The 22,408-nt window shown below is 35.7% G+C and overlaps 1 protein-coding gene and 1 pseudogene across 1 annotated transcript in view; both read right to left on the reverse strand.

The window, feature by feature from the left end:
- Window positions 1–5,833, reverse strand: part of ABLIM1 (actin binding LIM protein 1) — a 389,888-nt gene extending 384,055 nt beyond the window's left edge. The window contains exon 1 of the mRNA XM_074295681.1: window positions 5,523–5,833. Within this exon, the coding sequence (XP_074151782.1) occupies window positions 5,523–5,535 (13 nt within the window). The 5' untranslated portion in view covers window positions 5,536–5,833. The remainder of the gene's footprint in view (window positions 1–5,522) is intronic.
- A 523-nt stretch (window positions 5,834–6,356) lies between these two features.
- LOC141552982 (large ribosomal subunit protein uL10-like) overlaps window positions 6,357–22,408 on the reverse strand; it is a 38,251-nt pseudogene continuing 22,199 nt past the window's right edge.

A 22,408-nucleotide genomic window follows, 5' to 3' on the forward strand; every position in this document is an offset into this window, starting at 1 on the left:
AGGTAAAGATTGTTTTTAATTTTTGTTTTTATATCCCCCCCAGAGACTTGCATGGAATTACTTCTTAAATATTGGCCAGATTGAATTACTGACATAGGAAATTATTTCACAAACAATAAGAAAAAGACTTTCGGGATATGTACTGTGTTGGGAAGGAGAATAATGTAGTAGAAATAGTTCTGGGTCTGAAAATTTCCATGAAGAGGTGACTGTTTTCTGGCCAATGTGATCCCATTCTATCCCATCTTCTCCAGCAGATTGCCATCTATCACCCACTTTCTCACTTATCTTCAATCACTTCTTGTCTATCTGATGCTTTCAAACTGCCTATAAACATGCCTATAAAGCCATCATCTTCAAAAAATTCCCTCTGCATCTATTCATCCCACTAGCTCTTATCCCATATCTCTCCTCCCTTTTGTGTCTAAACCCCTTGAAAAAATCATCTACAATTGATGCCCATTTCTTTTCTACTCACATTCTTAATTTTCTAAATCTGACTTCCAACCTCATCATTCAAGCAAAACTACTCTTTCCAAAATTACCAATGATCTCTTAATTGCCAAATCTAATAGTCTTTTCTTAGTTCTTCTTAATCTTTATGCAATTTGTAACACTGTTATGTTGATCATGCTCTTTTCCTGATGATTTCTTCTCTCTAGGATTTTAAGATACTGCTCTCCTGAGCCTTCTCCTATCTACTTGACTTGACTTTGCTTGATCTTTCTTCAGGTTATGCCTTCTAAATGTGGGTGTCTCATAAGTCTCTGTCCTAGGTCTTCTCCCTCTATATTGTTTTCCTTGATGCTCTCATCAGCTCTTGGAAACTCAATATAATCTCAATGTTAAGGATTCTCAAATTTACATATTTAGTTCTAATCTCTAGTCCTGCATCTTCAATTTACTATTAAATATCTCAAATGGGATAACCAATGGACATCTTAAATTTAATATGTCCAAAAATGAACTCATTATTTTTGTCCACAAACTTTCCCCTCTTCCTAAATTTCCTCTTATTATTAAAGGTACTGTCATCCTCTCAGACATATAGGCTTGTAACTTAGGTATCATCTCTGACTCTTCAATTTCTCCCACCTCCATCCAATATCCAATCTGTTGCCAAATCCTGTTAATTTAACTCCCTGTAACATCTTTCCTGACACTATCATCACTTCAATATCTTATATCTTATATCACCATATCTGATCTATTGCAATTGCCTGCTTCAAGTTTCTCCCCCTATAATTCACTTAGTTATCAAATTGGTTTTCCTAAAGCACATATCTGACCAGGTCATCCCCACCCTCCAATAAGTAAATTACAATGGCCTCTATTCATCTCTAGGATTAAGAAGAAAATTCTCTGGCTTTTAAAACCATTCATATGTTGGTTCATCACCACCATCTTTTCAGTCTTCTTACTCCTTACTTCACCTCATATATACTGCAATCCATTGATGTGGCCTCTTTGCTATTCTTTTTTTTTTTTTTTTAACAAGATATTCCATCTCTAAATTCTGAGCATCTTCATTGGCTGTCTCCCAGCCCTGCAATTTTCTCTGCCTTCCGGCTTTCCTCATTTTCTTATTTTCTTAGGATTGAGAGAGTGTCCCAAGTGACAAATTAAGAGGAGATCTCTGAAGTGAAAGTACAAACTCCCAAGTACAATACTATCTTCTAAAAGAACCCTTTATCAATTGTTTATATTATAGTTCCTTCCTTCTGGTGATCCTATCCAATTTATTCTATTGTGTGTAAATATATATTTGTACATATTACTGTTTTCATATTTTCTCCCCTGTTAGACTGTGAGTTTCTTGAGATTAGAGACTTAATTTTTTTTTTAATTTGTGGCACATGACAGGTGCTTGGTAATTGCTTATTGATTGAGGAAATTTTTAGTTCCACTTGCTAGCCATATGACAATAGGAATTATATGATTATAGGTAAGTTGTTTAAGTACGTTGAGCTCCAGGTTCCTCTTATGTAAATGAGGATTATAACACTGTTCTCCTTCAGCCAAACTGACCTACTTGCTCTTTTCAAAACCCAATATTCCATCTCCACCTTCTTAATTTTGTACTGCTTGCTATACTTAGCTAGAAGGTAGTGGCTCCTCAATTTCATGTCTTACTATCTCTAACTTTTTTCAAGGCTCGACTCCTGTACCTGAGCCCCTCTTTTTATTTTTCTTTCACTCCTCAAATTATTTTGCATTTATATGTTGCATCAGAAGCAGAATAGAAGCTCCTTGGGAATAGGTACAGTTTTTCACTTTTGCCTTTATCTCCAGTACCTTAGCACAATGCCAAACATAAAACACATGATTAATAAATACTAGCTTACTGGAATTCTACAACCTAGATCACAAAGACATTGTGAGGATCAAATAAGACAATGAATTCAGAATGCTCTACACACCCACCAAATTAATGTCAACTGTTACTATTAAGATTGGGGTCCAATTGCCTGGATTAAGACTTAAAGAGAGACCAAGTAATTTACCGTCACCAGATGGAGTTAGAGGTAGTCTTAATTCTGTTATACTATGCTGAGTACAAAATAGGAGAAGAAATGAAAGAATGGAAAGAAAATTTCTCCACCAACCAAGCAACTATTACTTTCCAAGCATCTACTATGTAATATATGGGCAGCTAGGTGGCACAGTGAATAGAGTACCAGACCTAGAGTCAGGAAGATCTGAGTTTAACTCTGGTTTCAGACATCTACTAGCTGTGTGACCTTGAGTAAATCACTTTAACCCTGTTTGGCTCAGTTTCCTCATTTGTAAAATGAACTGGAGAAGGAAATGATAAACCATGCCAGCATCATTTTGAAGAAAACTCCAAAAAGGGTCACAAAGAATTGGACACAACTGAAATGACTGAACAACATGTGAAATATATGATATTGGGCACCACATGGGAAAGAAACACAAGTGTCCTTGCTCTGCATTCATGCATCTGAGATGAATTTACATGCATCCCAACTCTGTTACCTTCAAATCTAGCAGAGGGATAGTATAAGAAGATGGCAGAAAAAGCACAAGCTGTAGAGCCTGAACTGGGATGCTCTACTACTTGCTACTGGTATAATCTTGGGCAAATCAATCAGAGAGTAACTACCAGATCTTAACTCTAGTTTTTGTTGTTTTGAGAGAGGATAGAGATTGCTATTGTTCAATAAAAAGATAGCTTCTCTGAGTCAACATTGGTGTTCTTTGAAACTTTTCATTAAAAACAATGGATTTACACTTTTCTATCATACTTGCCCACCTGTCCTCCCCCAAAAAATGTTCTTCTTTGTTCAGTGCTTACTGTAGAGCAATGAAAAGCTCTTTGTGCAAAACTACTAGGCTAGTGCTGACTCCCAGTCATGAAAATGTGCCACACCCAAGGTCCTGTCTTAATTTCATCAGATCCAGATGCTAATCTATTTGGTAAGTCATAATAAATGAAATTATGTGAAATGATTCATAAAAAATGAAATAAATGTAAAGTTAAGAAACTTCTGGTACTCAATAATGAAAGAGAAGCAGTAGTCTAAAAGGACCGATTTAATAACAGGCTCAGAGGTATTTGCCACCTCCCACCTCAATTATATGTCATTAATAAATGATCACTAAGATGATTCTAAATGTAATAAACCTTTAACAAGTGACCTTGGCAAATCTATTTTTTCTCTTTCCCAGGTGAACATGGGCAAATCTCATGTCTTGAGATTCTCTGAGTCTCAGTTTCCTCACCTGTAAAAAATAATGGTCTAGAATTAGATGGTCTTTAAGGTCCTTATCGCCTCTAAATCCTATAGAGTCCAACGGGTTGAAAAACCTATGGATTTCCTCAAAATCATCATGCCCATTTCTGGTCTATAGTGGGTGTAAGTTTCCAGACCCAATCCATGCAGGACAAAACTGATATTGATAAAGAGATTTCAATTCCATCTCCTACATTTGGGAAGAAAAAAACTTAGAACTTCATATTTTCATATTAGTGATAGAGTGAAGCTAATTCAAGGAATTTGAAACTTCTTGAGACCATACTGTACTCCCATGGATTCCCTAATACAACTCTCCCAGACAATGTACTGAGGATTGAGGGGAAGACAAAATGTCATAAGTTTAATTCTAATCTGAGAAAAAGTGTGGACAATAGACAATTTATGCACTTTCCATCATTAGAAGTTTCTAAGTGTCAGTGTTACATTTCAGATCTTTACTATGCTATATATATTTCTTCTATACACACAGGAACCCTAGGAATAATTTCCTAAAGGCATGCAAAAACTCCTGAAGATCCCCACCACCATTCATACTCACAACAGTCTACAAAGCAAATAAATTCTGGTCATTTTCCCTAGTGTTCAAGTTCTGTACTTCCTTCAATTCAAATATATTATAACCAATTAGCACAAAACAGAAGTGACTGAAAAATCAATGGCAATATAGAAATGGGAGGCAAAATCTTCTGTCCTTAGATTGGAAAGGTGATTTCTTAATCTACTATATGACCTGGAATGAACTCTGAAACATAGTACTGAAGTATTCACAGTCAAGTTATTTCCCCCCAAAGTAAGATTAAAGTTTAGCTTCCTTAAAATATCTCTGTAATTCCTTGTGCAAGTTCTGTCCATTGTGTCTGAAGAAGAGGTGCTTATAAAAGCATTTTAAAAATCCACTTTCTAAAAATAATCAATATTTTCCTTAAATAATTATGACAAAACAAGCAAACCACTTCATTACAACTGCTCACAAGCTGCAGAATTACTTGATCTTTAATATTTCCCTCATAGTAACAGCCACTGAGCTATGACTAACCCACTCTACCCAGAATCATCTCTGGCTCCAGATGGCAAGAAATTCAGTCATTTTGCCCTTGCTGAAAAGCAGAGGAATGCTAATGCTGATTTCTTTTCCTTGTATCTAATTCCACCCGCAGTGACTACCTTTATTTCAGAAAGAAGTGAGTGGAGGAAGAAGGGAAAAAATGGAAAGATGAACCCAAATGGGAATTTCACTTGGAAAAAGAAAAAAGGGAAAGGGATGGGGAAACACACACACTGCAGCTTTAAATCTTGCTGCATCAAACCCTGGATTCTTTCCATCACCCAGCAAAATGGTAACGCGAAGAGGGGGGAAAAAAATCTCTTCCCCCTTGCCGGCCAACCTTCGGAGAGCTCTAGAGTGAATCACGCAGCAGTAAACCTCCCTGCCCCATTGCCCCCGCACCTCCGCCCCGGCCGGCAGGTTATACAGGTGAACGGTGCACCGATCTTGGCCTGAAGGCTTCGCCCAGACATACTGGACTCAAGGTCAAGGGGGACGGCTTCCCTGTCCGTCCAGAGCCTGAATTCTGCTGCCAAAGTTTCGGGCAGGGCAAAGGGCCTTCAAGGTATGTCTGGTAGCAAGTGAACCCCTCTGCACCTGCCCTGCTGCTCTTCCCCTCCCCCACTCGGCACCGAGCCTCTGCTGCAGACCCTCATCCGCCACGGTACAGTGGTCTCCTTCCCCTTGCACTGACTCACCTCTCGCAGACATGGTTCACTCGGCTGGAGCCAGAGGCGGAAAGGCAGAAAAAGCCAAAGGGAGTGTGTGGTGGAGTAAAGGGGGTGAGGGGCAAATATCCGAAATGCACACGCACGCACACACACTGCCACCTCCACCACCACCACCACACCCCCTCAGGCGACCAAGTCTTCCAGTAGTAGGCACCCTGGGCAATCCCTGCGGCAGTGAAGCTGCTGCTGGCGAGGCTGGCGTGGACCACCGGGCAGAACGCCGGGATCAGGGTGAGCCGCAGGAGCTGGGATACCTGGGCGCAGCGGGTCCCGGAGCAAAGCAACAGTCAGGGGGAGAGGAAGCAGCTCCATGTACACATCGTGCAACAACAGGCTCCGGGCGGGCGGGAGGCGGCGGCCGTAGCCAATGCTAACAAGGAGCGCCCGGAGCTGGGCGGGTCCGCGCTTCCCCCACTCTGTGTCTGTGTGTGTGAGTATGAGGGTGAGGGTGAGGGTTAGTGAGTGTGTGTGTGTGTGTGTGTGTGTGTGTGTGTGTGTGTGTGTGTGTCCCACTCCTTTTTTCCTTCTCTGACTCGTCCTGGCCTGGACACCTGGGGACGCCCACCACTTCCCCCCACTTCTGACCCTCGGGAAGGGGGGCTCACAGACAGCAGCACTTGCCTCTGAGGATCCCGGAGTGGGGGAGGGGTCGGATAGGAAGGGAGAAGTGTCTGAATTTATGTCCCTCTCACTCCACGGACTCTAGTGCAGCGTGGGCCGTGGCTTCTTTAAAGCCCAAGTCAACCTGTTCTAAGGCAGCTCCGGGGCCTGGGACTTCTTAAACCCGGCCTAGTCTCTATCCTAGAGACCTACAGGATCATCCCTTCCCCATCTGGATTCTTTATCTGACAGAAGAAATCCAGCAGTCTGCGGGTTTCCAGCCTTAATCCCAGTGAAAGCAAAAGTGGCAATTATTCTCTCCCTCATGAGCCGACGTTTGCAGGGGGAGAACGTGGCTGATGACCTAAGACACTTGGTCCTAGGTTGAAAGGAGGCAATTTAGCGGTAATTGAGGCAGTATCCTCAGTTTTAAAAGATAAAATATCTCTTAATATCAGAGAAGGCCCTCATAAGGTCTACATTTCTTCTTAGCAAGCTCATTGAGGACAGAATCATAAGATTCTCTATATATCCCGGAGTACGACTGTGCTTCACAGAGCAGGCAATGCCTGTTCAGTTGATCTGATACAGTTCATAGGCCTAAGTTGGCAAAGTTGGGGGGAGGTTATCTTTTTTTTTTTTTTTTTTTTTTTTAAATAAGAAGAGACAATTCATAAACTTAACTTTTCCGTTTTGTTTTTTGACAACCCTGGGGCCCGGCATTTCAAAGTACCTGTCACTAGAGGGCAATATAAAGCCTAAACCCACCAGACCCCAAATGCTTGGTTCTACAAAGAACAAATTGAAAGTCTTAGTAAATTGTGAAAGCTTTGAATTCTAACCACCACCTCTGTCATTTGAAGGGAAGCAGTGTGGTACGGTGGATAGTACCCTGGATTTATAATCAAAGCACACAAGGTATAGGTCTAGGCTTTGCCACTGATTTTTAAAGTCCTCTCAGTTTAAACATCTGTAAAAATAAGTTGGATTAAATGGCATTTAAGTCCCTTCCAGCATGTATACATATATTGTATTTAACTTATGCTTTAACATTTTTAACATGTATTGGTCAACCTTCCATCTGGGGAAAGGGGTGGGGAGGAGGGGAAAAGGTGGAACAAAAGGTTTTGCAGTTGTCAATTCTGAAAAATTACCTATGCATATATCTTGTAAATAAAAAGCTATAATAATAAAATTTTTTTAAAAATAAAATAAAGTTTCTTCCAGGTCTAACTCGATAAACCGAAATTCTTCACCGCGGAAGCTGGATATTACTTGATAAATCTTTATTTTTTTGCCTATAACAAGAACTTGGGGAAGTACAGAGGATCATGGGTGAGGAGTTTTGTGCTGAATCTTTAAAAAGAGTACCTGTGCCAGTGAAACCATTGATTCTTTTTTTTTTTTTTTTGGCAAAAAAATCTGACTTTTTGAAAACCCTACACTTAATTTATCAATTTAAATACATAATAATTTCAGCCTACAAAAATGTGTATTTTCATGAATCATAAGTCCTTGAGAAGTATGTATATGGTTCCATCAGAGGAAGAGAATGCACAAAGCTACATGCTAGTAAAGTATGCTTCTCATTGGATTAAGTCCCCAAATATTAGGAAGCCATTTCTATTAGAGTCAATTCTGAACTGAGGTCTAACTAGGCATTTTCAAACCCATTATTGGTTTTTAAATAATTTCAACTCATCAGATTTTTTTCAATAAACATTTCATGTTTAATATGATTATACATATATAATCTATATCAGATTGTTTGCTGTCTTGGGAAGGTAGGGACTAAAGGAAAGGAGGAAGAAAGAAATGGAAATCAAAAATTTTTTTTTTCTGAGGCAGTTGGGGTTAAATGACTTGCCCAGGATCACATAGCTAGGTGGAAATCAAAATCTTAAAAAAGAAAATGTTGAAAACTAAAAAAATTCAAAATCTCCCCCATCTCAAGACAGCAAGTAATATGATATAGGTTAAACATGTACAATCCTTTTCATCATATTTCTATTTGTCATGTTGTATAAGAAAAATCAGACCAAAAGGGGAAAAAAAACCATAGGAAAGAGAAAAACAAAGAAACAAACAAAAAGGGTGGAAATATTAAGCTTCAAGCCATATTCAGTCTCCATAGTTATCTCTCTGACTACGGATGATATTTTGCATCCCAAGTCTATTGGAATTGTCTTGGATCACTGTATTACTGAGAAGAGCCAAGTCCATAGCAGTTGATCATTGTATAATCTTGCTATTATTATGTACAATGTTCTACTGATTCTGCTCACTTCACTTAGCATCAGTTTATATAAGACGCTAGACTCTTCTGAAATCATTTGTTATAGAAAAAAGTAATCCAGTTTTTTTCTTTAGAAGAAAGGACTATTAAATCTTGGGGAGGGTTGTTAAATGACTAAAATGAAGAAAAAAAGCATCAATAGAATATATTTTAAAATGAGCACAATACTTCATCAAAGTTGAGAAAATCTGCTATCTGTGTTATCAGTTATTCTCCCACCTACAACAGTGTTTTGACCTTTTGATCCCCTCTCCATCCTCCACAAAAACATAAATTTTCAACAAGCTTTTTCTTCAGCTTCCTTTGACAACATCAGTTCCTTCTGAGCTTTAATATTCCTGACACTGTTCTTATAGAACTGTGCCACATTTATGTGTCTATCTACATAACATGGGGTAAAATATTATATAAAAAAGACTTATCTCCTGAAAGATAGCATATTGCTTAAATATTTTATTTTGCATAATTAGAGGAGTTTTTTTTTAACATACTTTTCCTGACTTTTAGATTAGGCTTATGGGTATTAATTATGTGCTCTGTGCTCTGACTAGACTGGACTAACTCAGTGTATCTAAAACAGAACTTACTATCTCCTTTCCCACCCACCAAATCTTTTAAATCTTCCTTATTACTGTCAAACATATGACCATCCTTTTGGTCACCCAGTTTGAAACTTCACTGTCATTGCTGACTTCTCAGTCTTACTCTACATATCAATCAGCTAACATATTTATTAAACACTTAGTATGTGTCTGGCACGGTGCTAGGTATTGAGGACACAAATACAACAGATGAAACGATACCTATTTATAGAGAACTTCTATTCTAACCAAATGAGAACAAGGGCATACATAAGTATCAACAGAATAAATGCAAAATAACTAAATGTAAGGTAGTTTGAGAGAGAAAGCAATAGCAGTTGAAGGGATCAGCAAAGAAAGGCTAAATGTTGAAAGTGGTGCTTCATCTAAAAGTTGAAGGAAGAAGGGAAATGTTGAGAATGAAATCCATCACAGGCAAGGGAGAGTTAATGCAAAGGCATGGAGGTGAGACTTAGCATACTGTTATGAGAATGAGAGAGAAGTCCTGTTCAGATGGATTGAAGTTAGAAGTGGTAATGGTGTCCAATGATGCAGAAAAGCTGGGTTGAAGAAAAGATTCGAAAGGCTTCATAAAATAAACAAAGGAGTTTGTATTGGATTGGAGAGCAAGAAGTCACTAGAGGATATTGGGAAGAAGATTGTACTCAATGAAAATCACTTTGTCAGAGTGTGCCTAATGAAAAAGAAGCTTAAGCTGGGAAGCCAATTAGAGAGCCAACTAGAAGACTGTTGCAGTAGTCTAGGTGATAGGTTATAGGTGACAGGGGGATGACCTGAATTAAGGGGATAGCTATGTGAATGGAGAGAAAGGATCTGATATAAAAGAGGATGTGGAGGTAGAAATATCAAGCTTTGGGGCTAATTAGATATGTGAAGTGAGGGACAGGGAAGAGTCAAGGATAATGCCCAGTTTGGGAAAGTGATGGACTCAAAGAATGGTGATGTCTTCAACAGAAATAGGGGAAATTGAGGGCAGCTAGATGGCATAAGTGGATAGAACATGGACCCGGGAGTCAGGAGGACTTGAGTCAAATTCAATCTCAGACACTTAACATTTACTAGCTGTGCAATCTTGGGCAAATTATTTAACCTTAATTGTTATACATAAACAAACAGAAAAGTGGGGTAGATTTTGGGGGGAATTTTCTAAGTTCTGTTCTAGACATGGCAATTTTGAGATGATTCCAGGACACACCATTTGAAGTGTCTAATAGAGAATCAGTGATATCCAATATGTGCATGCATGCATAAAGGTATTATATGCATATGAATGTCTACATATATATATACACAAGGATCCATCAGCCTGTTTAAGGAAGAATGAGTTAACCCAGGTTAAAAAATTGGAGCAGATAAAAGCTATAACAATTAGTAAATGAATAAGGCTATATATTTCCAGCCTGGATGATTCAGGAAGAAATAGTCTCTAATTGCAATTATAATATAGTAACACATCTTTTTTTTTTATTAAAGCTTTTTAATTTTCAAAAGATATGTTTGTATAATTTTTCATCATTAATCCTTGCAAAACCTCACTTTCCAATTATTTTGCTGCACAAGAAAAATCAAATCAAACAGGAAAAAATGAGAAATAAAATAAAATGCAAGCAAACAATAACAAAAAGAATGAAAATGCTATGTTGGGATCCACAGTCAATTCCCATAGTCCTCTCTCTGGGTGTAGATGACTTTCTTCATCACAAAATCATTGGAACTGATCTGAATCATCCCATTGTTGAAAAGTCATATCCATCAGAATTGATCATCGTATAATCTTGTTGTTACCGTGTATAATGATCTCCTGGTGCTGCTCATTTTCCTTTGCATCAGTTCATGTAAGTCTCTCCAGGGCACTTTGAAATCATCCTGCTGATCGTTTCTTATAGAACAATAATATTCCATAATATTCATATACTATATTTTATTAAGCTATTCTCCAATTGATGCGCATATACTCAGTTTCCATTTTCTTGCCATTACAAAAAGGGCTGCCACAAACATTTTTGCACATGTGAGTTCCTTTTCCTCCTTTAAGGTCTCTTTGGGATACAGACCCAGTAGAAGTACTGCTAGATCAAAGGGTATGCACAGTTTGATAGCCCTTTGAGCATAGTTCCAAATTGCTCTCCAGAATGGTTGGATTACTTCACAACTCCATGAACAATGTATTAGTGTCACAGTTTTCCCACATCCCCTCCAACGTTTGTCATTGTCTTTTCCTGTCATCTTAGCCAATTTGAGAATGTAGTGATGCCTCAGAGTTGTCTTAATTTGCATTTCTTTGATCAATAGTGATTTAGAGCACCTTCTCATGACTAGAAATGGTTTTAATTTCTTCATCTGAAATTGTCTGTTCACATCTTTTGACCATTTATCAAATGGAGAATTCTTATAATTTTGAATCAATTCTCTATATATTTTAGAAATGAGGCCTTTAAAAGATCCTTTGGATGTAAAAATGTTTTCCCAGTTTGTTGCTTCCCTTCTAATCTTGTCTGCATCAATTTTATGCTAACACATTTTAAAAGAAAATTTAAATAATTAATAATGTGGGGGGATATAAGGGGAAAGCAGATCACAGACTAAAAGAATAATTTCTGCATATGCATAAGTACTGAAAAGTATACAGTAGATTTAATCAGTAATTGTAATAGCAAATTACCTCTCCCCCCATCCAACTCTAAAGCTTCATTGTAGCTTGAAGGTGACCCTTGGTTCTTGAAGGCTATGTTAGCAGAGCACAAGTTCTGGCAGATTCTATCATCATAGAAAGACTGTGAGTTTAAATCTGGTCAAAGATTGTATTATGCAGGTTCATAACCAAGATGGTTAGCCACAATTAAGTGATGAATTCTTTGGCTATGGCAACTCATGGAACAAAGAAACAGAAAAAAAATGATTAAAAATATGATTCAGGAGAGATATATCCCTGAAGAAATAAAGGCAAAGGATCACATAGAAATCCCACACCCATATATCATGAACATATTCTTTATGAAAAGAGTATAAGGTACTGGACATAGTGAACACCAAACATTACAAAAACTGAAATTAGGTATATTTAAAGGAACAAGAAATTGCTGGTTACCAATTGGAAGTAATTTTTGAACCAGCTGTTTGGATGATGTCAAACAATTGATTTAGAGCAAAAATCAACATTAATGCCTAACAAGTAAAAGTAAAGATGAGAAGATATAGTATATATTTATAATAACTTCAACATGATTTATTCAAAAGAGTTACTGATGTTCTCAAAGGGAAACAGAACAAGAAATAAAAAATATGTTGTAATAGATCATCATCATGTGTTATGGGAATTTAACAAATATAAAGCAATTGCTATAAACAAAGATTACATTGAGTTAGAAAATAATTTCCTTGTCAAGTAAGAAATAAGGCAGCCAAGGACAACCTGAATTTGGCATATAAAATCACTTGCAAAACCTTATGGAATGATATGGTAGAAGATTTCAAGCAAGATCTAATAAAACTGCAAAAAAGTAGTAAAGGTTAAAAAAAAGTCTACAGAAAATTTGGGTGAGACTGAATTAGGTCAGATCACCCCAAGAGCATTTAATGATAAAACTGGAAGCAAAAAAAGGGAGCAGATATGTCAAAGTTTAAAAAACAAAATGTTTTATTCTTCAGTAACAGGGGAACTACTTCTCTTCAACTTTTGGTTCCCACTGTGCTTTATGAGAAAGTAGAAACTACATTAAAGAAGATAAAGATAGGAAGAAAACTGTATCAAATCAAACATAGGAAATCCTCAATGGAGGTGACAATTTTAAGGGTGACAAGTAATTCATTCTCAAATTATTGAAAAGATAAGAAGATATTAAATAAATAGAGTGAGTGCTTCTCTGGATATTTTTAAAAGACTGAGAAGGAAGCCTTCTGTACTCCTTGGAGGATTTGTGAATATGGATTAGAGGCAAATAGAATGTGAAGAAATAGATGGGTTGTGATCTCTACCAGTGGAAGGAATATCAATACAGATAAGAGAGATTCATCCAAAGAATCATGGCATGTGAGTAACTGGCTTACTATTAATTCTGAATTTTGGGGTAGCCAAGTGATACAATGGATATAATATGGAACTTGGAATCAGGAAAACCCAAACTCAAGTCATGGCTTGGATATGTACTAGGTGTATGACCCTAGGCAAATTATTGAACATTTCTCAGCCTCAATTTCCTCATCTATAAAATGGGGACTATTACCCCTACCTCACAGTGTTATTATGAGAATCAAATGAAATCACATGTAACACACTTTGCAAACTTTAATGGCATTAATTCTAGCTATTATTATCACTGGCTGAGAAAGGATTTCCTTGATGTCTTTGACTTTGGATCATAGGTTCATCATTAATAAAGATTAGAAAGCTTTATATCTTTTTTCAATTATACAAAGCATAATAATATCTTACAATGTAAAAAGCTATTTTCTAAGTTAAAAAAGCAAAGACTTTATAGTAGAAAAATATATTACACTCTTGTAAAAAGAATGTTTAGCATAGCATGATGTTCTAAAATAGAATTTGATTAATTCAAAAGATACCTCAATTTTTTTTTTATAATTTGGTCACATTTTTCACTTTACAATGAATCTATATGCCAACTCTGCTATAAAGAATTCATTTTTTCATCAAAGCTAGCCCTGGTTTTATTTCTTTCAGTGAAAAAAAATGTAATATTCTATCAAACTACAGGACAGGAGGGATTTTCCCCCCATCCCCTACTGCATTCCACCAAGTAAAAAGTGTCCCATTTTAGAAACATTTTTGAACTTACTCTTGAGTTTTCTTTCTGTCATTTATCTGCACAGGTTCAATAGCCTTGTCAAAAGCCTTTCTTCCTATAACTTTGTAAACCTGAAATGAAGTCTTCTCTCACTCCTAAGTGATAAAGCCTTTGAGAATTCTCTGAACTCTGCTATAAATTCTCTAATCTCAAGTGATCCTAACAGGCTTTGTAAATGGTTGTAAAGTTATCATAACCTTGGGTAGAACAAAAGGGAAATTTTTGTTTTAACAATGTCAAATGTCATTTTATAGAGGGAAAAAAAAACTCTACTCTCAGTTGGCACAGCAAAGAAGAAATTAAGCAGACTAAGAGAGAATACATTCCAGTTTAAAATTGAAACTAGCCATTCTTGATTCTTGTCCAAAAACTCTTGTCCTCTCTGATAGCAAGACAATTAATCCATATTACTGATTTTTCTTATCTTTAAAGAATGAAAAGATCATTGAATATAATTATTAATCTTATAGTTTGTTTGCTGCTAACTCCATTGGTGAAATGGGGTGGATTGTTTCTTCATCTGCAAGATGAAGTCATTGGATTAGATAATCTCCATATTATTTCTGAAATATTTTTCACCTGTAGAATACATATCAATTTATTAAAGTTTAACTCAAATACTAATTCTTTCATGAAGTCTTTCCTTATCCTTGTCACCCCCTCAAATGAGACCTCATTCTTAATATTTTGCTTTGTACCTCTCCATGCATCTATCATGAATTATTTTGTACTATAGTTATCTACAAATATAACATATCCTCATATTCATAGGAAAGCATGTTTTAATTAAATTTTGTATTTCTCCCCACAGTTACCACAGTACTCCACAGACAATAGACTTTTCATTCATACAGATTGGGTTGGATTGCAAATTGTTTTAAAAATGTGAGACAATTTAAGGTTTTAATATACATATGTACTTTATAAAATGAGATATTGCTAACTTGACCTATAGTTATTAATTTTGAATCATATAATATTGTATGTCATATATAATGTAATTAAGCTAGTGATAATTCTTTATTACAGAAGCACAAAATCACCCACAAAAAATTTACCATTAGAAGGAATATCAGAGGCCATGTAGTATAACCTATAAGTCAAAAAAAATTCTCTATGTAATCCCCAACAAATGATAATGCAATCTCTGTTTGAAGCCTTCCAATGAGGGGAAATTCCCTTCCTCTGTTCAGAAGGCAGTAGAAGATGCCTTCCAAGGTATTTGATTCTACTTTTGAATATCTCTAATTTTTAAGAAGCTTTCTTATATTTCCTTTCCATTTTCTTTTTTACAAAGTCCTAGCTTTTGGATTTGTGCTTCTAGGACCAAACAATGAGTATAATATCCCTTCCATATTACAGCCCTTGAAATATTTGAAAATAATTATCATATTTCCCTTGAGTGTTCTCTTCTGCAGATGAAACATCTCTAATTCTCCCAATTGATTTTCATATAGCATGAAATTGAGGTTCCTCAATTTCCTGGTTATTTCCCTCTAGATATAATACAGTTTATCAATGCCTTTCCTACACTGTGTTGCTAAAAACTGAATAAAGCACTCCAAACAAGGTCTGAGCAGGAAAGAATACAAAAGCACTTTTACCATCTTTTTTCTGAAAATTATGGCTCTCTGAATAAAGCCCCATATTGCATTTGCTTTTTTTTTTTTTTTTTTTTTTTTTTGGCTGCCACATTACACTAGTGATTTATATTGAACTTATGTTCTCTTATAGTCGCTAAACTCCTCAATTATTTTTCTAGGAAAAAACTTGTCTAACCAAGTCTCTCCTATTATGTATTGTATAGTTTTATACCAAATGTGTTGTCCAATCATTTTTCAGTCTACCTGACTCTTTATGTTCCCCTTTGAGGTTTTCTTGGCAAAAGAGGTTTGTCATATTTCCTTCTCCAGGTCATTTTTACATGTGAGGAAACTGAGACAAACAGGATTAAGGGACATACCTAAAATCACATGGCTAGGCAGTGTCTGAGGTCAGATTTGAGCTCAGTAAGATGAGTTTTCCTGATTCCAGGCATGGCATGTTATCCATTGTACTGTCTCTCTGCTCCCATCCCAGTATAAAACTTTACATTCAGTCCTATTTATTATCACCTCCTTAGATTCACTCCAAATATCTAATTTGCAAAAAAAAAATCTTTTTTGGATCTTATTCTGTTATCCAGGGTGTAAACTATCCCTCTCAAATTTTTTGTCATCTGCAAATTTGGCAATCACTCTATCCATACCTTTGTCTAAATTATTAACATGTTATCAAAAACAGAAGATCATTATACACTTCAACAATGATACTGTACGAGGATGTATGCTGATGGAAGTGGATTTCTTCAACATAGAGAAGAGCTAATCCAATTCCAATTGATTAATGATGGACAGAACCAGCTACATCCAGAAAAGGAATGGGAAATGAATGTAAACTGTTATTTTTACCTTCTGAATCCAATTCTTCCTGTGCAACAAAAAATTCGGTTCTACACACATATATTGTATCTAAATTATACTGTAATATATTTAACATATATAAGACTGCTTGCCATCAGGGGGAGGGGGTTGGGGGAGGAAGGGAAAAAATCTGAATAGAAGTAAGTGCAAGGGATAATGTTGTAAAAAATTACCCATGCATATGTACTGTCAAAAAATGTTATAATTATAAAATAAAATAAAAAATTAAAAAAAAAAAAAAAAAAAAAAAAAAAACATGTTATCAAAATGTTCAAGTTAATTACAAATTTCTATGGCAATTCATTGGAGAATTCCTGCCAACTTAAGATTGAACCATTAATAACTAACCTTGGAGTAAAGTCATTCAACTCATTCTAAATCCATCTTACTATATTACTTCCTCAACCATACCTGACTTTTCCATGATGTTAATATAAGGTACTTTATCAAATATTTTAATAAAATCTAGTAAACTATAATCATATCTTTTTTTTACCCTATCATTTTAGCAACCTGAAAAATTATTAGATTGGTGTGATCTGTTCTTAATAGACACAAGTCCAAACTCTTTGTAACTCTCATTTTCATTTCTAGATATTTACTTACCATCTATTAAATCATTTTGTTATTCCCCCAAATTAAAGTAAAACTCATTTTCCAATAGTTTTCAGATTATCTTCTTTAAAAAATGGGCAACATTTCTTATTATTTTAACTATCCTATTCTCTATTATCTTTCAAAAACATTGATAGTTCAGCTGTTGATAACACCAAGGTCATTTATTGCATCCCAAACTCATTGTTAATCAACCTGTCTTTTGTCTTGTCACTGGATTTTGATGATTCTGGAAAAGAGATGATGCCGATGACAGTGTAATTCTGCCACACTTAAATCCAATTAATTCATGAGTTAAGACATTACCCCATGATGTCATTGTTCCTCACTGAAAACAAAGGACAAGCAACAACAACAATTTACCACTGGGCAAAGGCAAATCACTTAACCTCTCTTAACATTCTCATTTTTAAAATGAGATAATTGGATGAAATGGTCTTTCAAGTTCCTTCCAACACTAAATCCATGATCTGTGACAAAAGAAAAAATTGCTTCTATTTATCTGTTTCAAATACTCTTCTTCATATTTCCCACTCTAGTTGCTGCATTTCTTCATATGAGTTTTTTTTTTCTAACATATGGTGTTACTCTACCATTCCTTTTATATGTCTTTTTTTTTTTTTTTTGGAATAAGATAAACCCATTCAGAACTACATGCAATTCTTGAGTCTTAGCTTATCAGTTTTACTCATCAATTTACTTCCTTGCTAAGGGCCTTTAGTTCTTCTTGGATAGACTTTGAGCATTTGCTCTCATTTGCTCTCTATCTTTGCATTTAGACATTTGAGATTATAAGTTTTATTATTGATTCTTTTCTTGGATTTTGTGTCTAGTGATATTCTAGGCATTTTACTTAATATTCTTTAATTGTTGCTTCTCTTTTTAGTATCTACTATTATATTTCCATGTCTTATTTTAAAGTTCTTTTGATTAGATTTGCAAGATACTAGGCAAGTCCATTCTTATCAGCCTTTGTTAGGTAAGAATAAATAGCACTATCAGTTCTGGATCATTTAGAGCCAAATTGGATTGCTTCTACAAGGCAAGGGCCAATTTTTCACAATACCAGCTCATTAAGCAGAATTTACTGGGGAAATTAGACTATTTTCTGGCCACAATAGAAAGGGACAGAAAGTACAAAAATCTTAGGTTATACAACAGATAACTAGGCAAATGTTTAATTGTCAAACCTTTGTTATGGGATAAACCTATTTGGAGAAGACATTTAAACTATATGGCCTCCAAAAGTCTCTCTTAGCCATAAGCATTGGACTTCAAGTCAGTTTTAAGTCAGTTATAACTACTGACTAGTTATATGTCCATAGGAAAGTTATTTAATCTCTGAGTCTCTCATCTGTAAGAAGAGAAAATATCCATAGTTGATACTTGTCTCACAGTGATACTATAAGAATCAAAAGAGATAATGTATATAAATCACTTTGCAAACTTTAAATTCTAAATGAATGTCACTTAATATTAAAATATAGTAACTAAAATATACATCACTTACTAAGAAACAAGCATTCCAGGCTAACATGGCTTTGAATGAAATGGTACTATTAAGGTCTGGGGACTTTCACGGAGAACTAGCACCTCTGATAGGAAGGCTTTCAAGGCTGCTCATCTACCTTTGGTTTTTACCTAGCATCCAATTCTCCCCTGTGGCTCTAAGAAATTATAGCATGTACAGTGGCCTACCCTGTCAAACCACCTCAGCACACAGACTTATCCACATTCAGTTAAGGGGGAACATGTGAAGACTTTCCATAGTGAAATAAGCACAAATGAATAATTTGTTCCAATTGCCATGAAGGTGGCTGAAGCAGACACTGGAACATTTAGAACTTGATCAGACACAGGAAAAAGATTTTTTAAGAGTTGGAAGGGATATGGAAAAACTGGTATACTAATACATTGTTGATGGAGTTGTGAAATGATCCAACCATTCTAGAGTGCAATTTGGAACTAAGCCCAAGGGCTATAAAACTGTGCATAATACCCTTGGCTCAGCAGTTCTATTACTACGTTTGTAGTATCCCAAAGAAATCATAAAAGAGGGGAAAAGACCCACATGTGCAAAAATGTTTATAGCAGCTCTTTTTGTGGTGGAAAAGAATTGGGAAATGAGTAGATGCTCATTTAAGGAATGGCTGAATAATCTATGGTATATGAAAGTAATGGAATATTATTGGAGTGGAATGGAATATTATATTCTATTAAAATGATAAACAAGCTTATTTTAGAAAGACCTGGAAAGAATCACATAAACTGATGCTGAGTGAAACAAGAAGAATTAGAAATACATTGTACAAAGTAACAGCAAGACTGTGTGATAATCGACTATGACAGATTTGGTTCTTCTCAGTATTTCAGTGACCCAAGGCAGTTCCAATAAATTTGGGATGGAAAGTGCCATCTGTGTTCAGAGAGAAAACTATAGAAACTTAATGTAAATCAACATATGTTATGTTCACTTTTTTCTTCTGTTTTCTTTCCTCTTGTGGTTTCTCCCTTTTGTTCTAATTTTTCTCTCCCAACATGAGTCATAAGGAAATATGTTTTTTTTAAAAAATGAATGTACATATATAATGCCAAAAAAATGTTTTCACATGTAATTGGAGAAAATAAAAATTAAAAAAATAAAAATAACTTGGTCAGAAATCAAAGACACCAAGGTCATCCAGCACATCCTGGACCATAGCCAGGTATCTTGACTTTTGGCTTGCCCCTGAACTTCAGTGACTCTGAAAGAAAGAGAAAAGCTGAAGACTTTTTGTAACTCTGCCTCACAAATCCAATCGATGCACAAGTCAAAACATTACCCTGTAATGTCATTGGTCTTTTGAAAACAAAACAAAACAACAACCAAAAAAAAAATAGCTTAATATCTAATAAAAACTATTGCTACTAAGATATTTTCATAATAAGGGTATACCAGGATATGGAAATAGTAAGATAAGGCTATAAGAAAAGATACAAGGAGAAAAGCAAAAAATTCTCAGAGTCCAAAAGAAAGCACCTGTATGTGAGCCAAGAGATCAAGCTGAATCAGGGGTCAGTACTTATAATCTTGACCAAGAGTAACAAACTTTAAAAGTCACTAGATTATAGCAGGATACAAGGACAGAGTAATTCACCAAGATCATGAACAAAATTAAGAATCAGGTTAGTAAAGTTAGCTGAGTCAAATCTCAGATATCAAAATAATCAAGGAATAAGAACCTAGAAGGTCAGATCAACCCATGATATAATTTCAATACACAGATTAAGTAAGTCAAATCCTAGATATCGGGTTCCTATAAGGGTCCTACCAGGAGATCCATCAATCTGTGACATAGGCAAGTCTTGAGAGAATAGATAAGAATTCAGAAGTTGTTAAAGATGCTTTTTTACAGCCAGTATTTCTGATAAGGGCCTCATTTCTAAAATATATAAAGAACTGTCTCACATTTATATGAATACAGGCTATTCCCGATTGATAAATTGTTAAACGACATGAATAGACAATTTTCAGAAGAAGAAATTAAAATCATTTTTAGTCATATGAAAAGATGCTCTAAATCACTGTTGATTAGAGAAATGTAAATTAAGACAACTCTAAGATATCACTTCACACCTTTCAGATTGGCTAAGATAACAGAAAAAGATGATAAATGTTGGAGGACATAAGGGAAAACTCAGACACTAATGCATTGTTGGGTGGATTGATGATTCAACCATTCTGGGGAATAATTTATAATCAAAGGACTATAAAATTGTATATACTTCTTGATCCAGCAGTGTCTTTACTAGGTCTGTACACGAAAGTGATCATGAAAAAGGGAAAAGGACACACATGCAAAAATATTTGTAACAACTTTTTTTTTTGGTAATGGTAAATTGAATGGATTGAATGAAAATTGAATGGATGCCCATCAGTTGGAGAATGGCTGAATAAGTTATGGTATATGAATGTAATGGAATATTATCATTCTATAATTAATGATGAACAGGCTGATTTCAGAAAAGCCTGAGGACTTACATAAACTGATACAAAGTGAGCAGAACCAAGAGAACATTGTACACAAAAACAACAAGATTTTGAGATAATCAACTATGATGGAGTTGGTTCTTTTCAACAATGAGGTGATTCAAGCCAATCAAGCCAACCCCCCCCCCCAAAAAAAAAAAAAAAAAAAAAAAACAAGCAAACAACCAACAACAACAATGGGAAGGAAAGTGCCTTCTGCATCCAGAAAGAGAACTATGGAGACTGAATGTGGATCAAAGCATAGTACTATCTCGTTGTTGTTGGTTGTTTGCTTGTGTTTTTTTTTTTCCTCATGGCTTCTTTTCCCCTTTTTATCTGATTTTTCTTCTGCAGCATGACAAATATGGAGATATGTTTAGAAGATTGTACATGTTTAACATATCAGATTTCTTGCTGTTGGGGGGAAGAGAAGGAGAAAAATTTGAAACACATGGTTTTGCAAAGGTGAATGTTGAAAATTATCTTTGCATGTATTTGTGAATATAAAAAAACAAAAAAAGATGCTGATTTTATTGACTTGTAATACCCCTTTGTTGTATTCTATAACTAAGAATCAGGATTACTTGTAGCCTAGCATTAGACTTTCTCTACAGACACACATACGGGTAACACAGAGAGACACACAAATAAAACCATCAAAGGAAAATGGGAGTAGTGACAATAGAAGGACTATTAAATTTGGAGTTAGGATCTGGATTCAAATAATAACTCAATCTCTTTGTCAGGAGCTTATAGTAGACAAGATTGACATTTCATTTCTAATCTTATTATTTCAGTTTACTAGATTCATCCAGCTGCATTTTTCTGTTACAATGAGGTAGTAGAATAATAGAACTGAACTAGGTTATAAAGTGTAACTCTTTCATTTTCAGATGAGGAAACAGACCTAGAGAAGTGAAATGACTTATACAAGATCACAGAGGTTATAATACTGCCAGGATGATCCCCCATCTTCTTACTCTTGATCAGAAAATGAGAGTGGGTACATTGTTCAATGAGAAACATAAAAAACTGGGAGTCAAAAGATTTGAGTTTCAACCTGACTCTGTCACTACTCATGTCATATCAATTCTCTAGGCTTCCATTTCCTCATCTATAAGATGAGAAGGTTGAATTAAGGCACCAACTTTTCAAAAGTGAGGCTGCTAGCTATTCTGTGGGTCCACATGCATTCAAAAGTTAAATGCAGCAGTGCAACAAATGTGAGTTTTGTTATCAAAGCCATAAGTAATGAGCTTTGCATCAGGACACTGAGATCTGGGAATGGAGCACCAGCTCTCTCCACAGACTTTGTCTCTGAATGACACAAAAGCCCGCAAGATGGGTACCCTAAGAGCTGCGTGTCATGATGTTCTTCTTCCAGAGACCATCTTCTCTTTCAAAATCTCTCATAATAAGGACTGAACCACCCCTTCTCCTGGTAATGGTAACTGAACCTAGAGT

The sequence above is a fragment of the Sminthopsis crassicaudata genome, chromosome 2, assembly GCF_048593235.1.
Source record: "Sminthopsis crassicaudata isolate SCR6 chromosome 2, ASM4859323v1, whole genome shotgun sequence".
Classification (NCBI taxonomy): domain Eukaryota; kingdom Metazoa; phylum Chordata; class Mammalia; order Dasyuromorphia; family Dasyuridae; genus Sminthopsis; species Sminthopsis crassicaudata.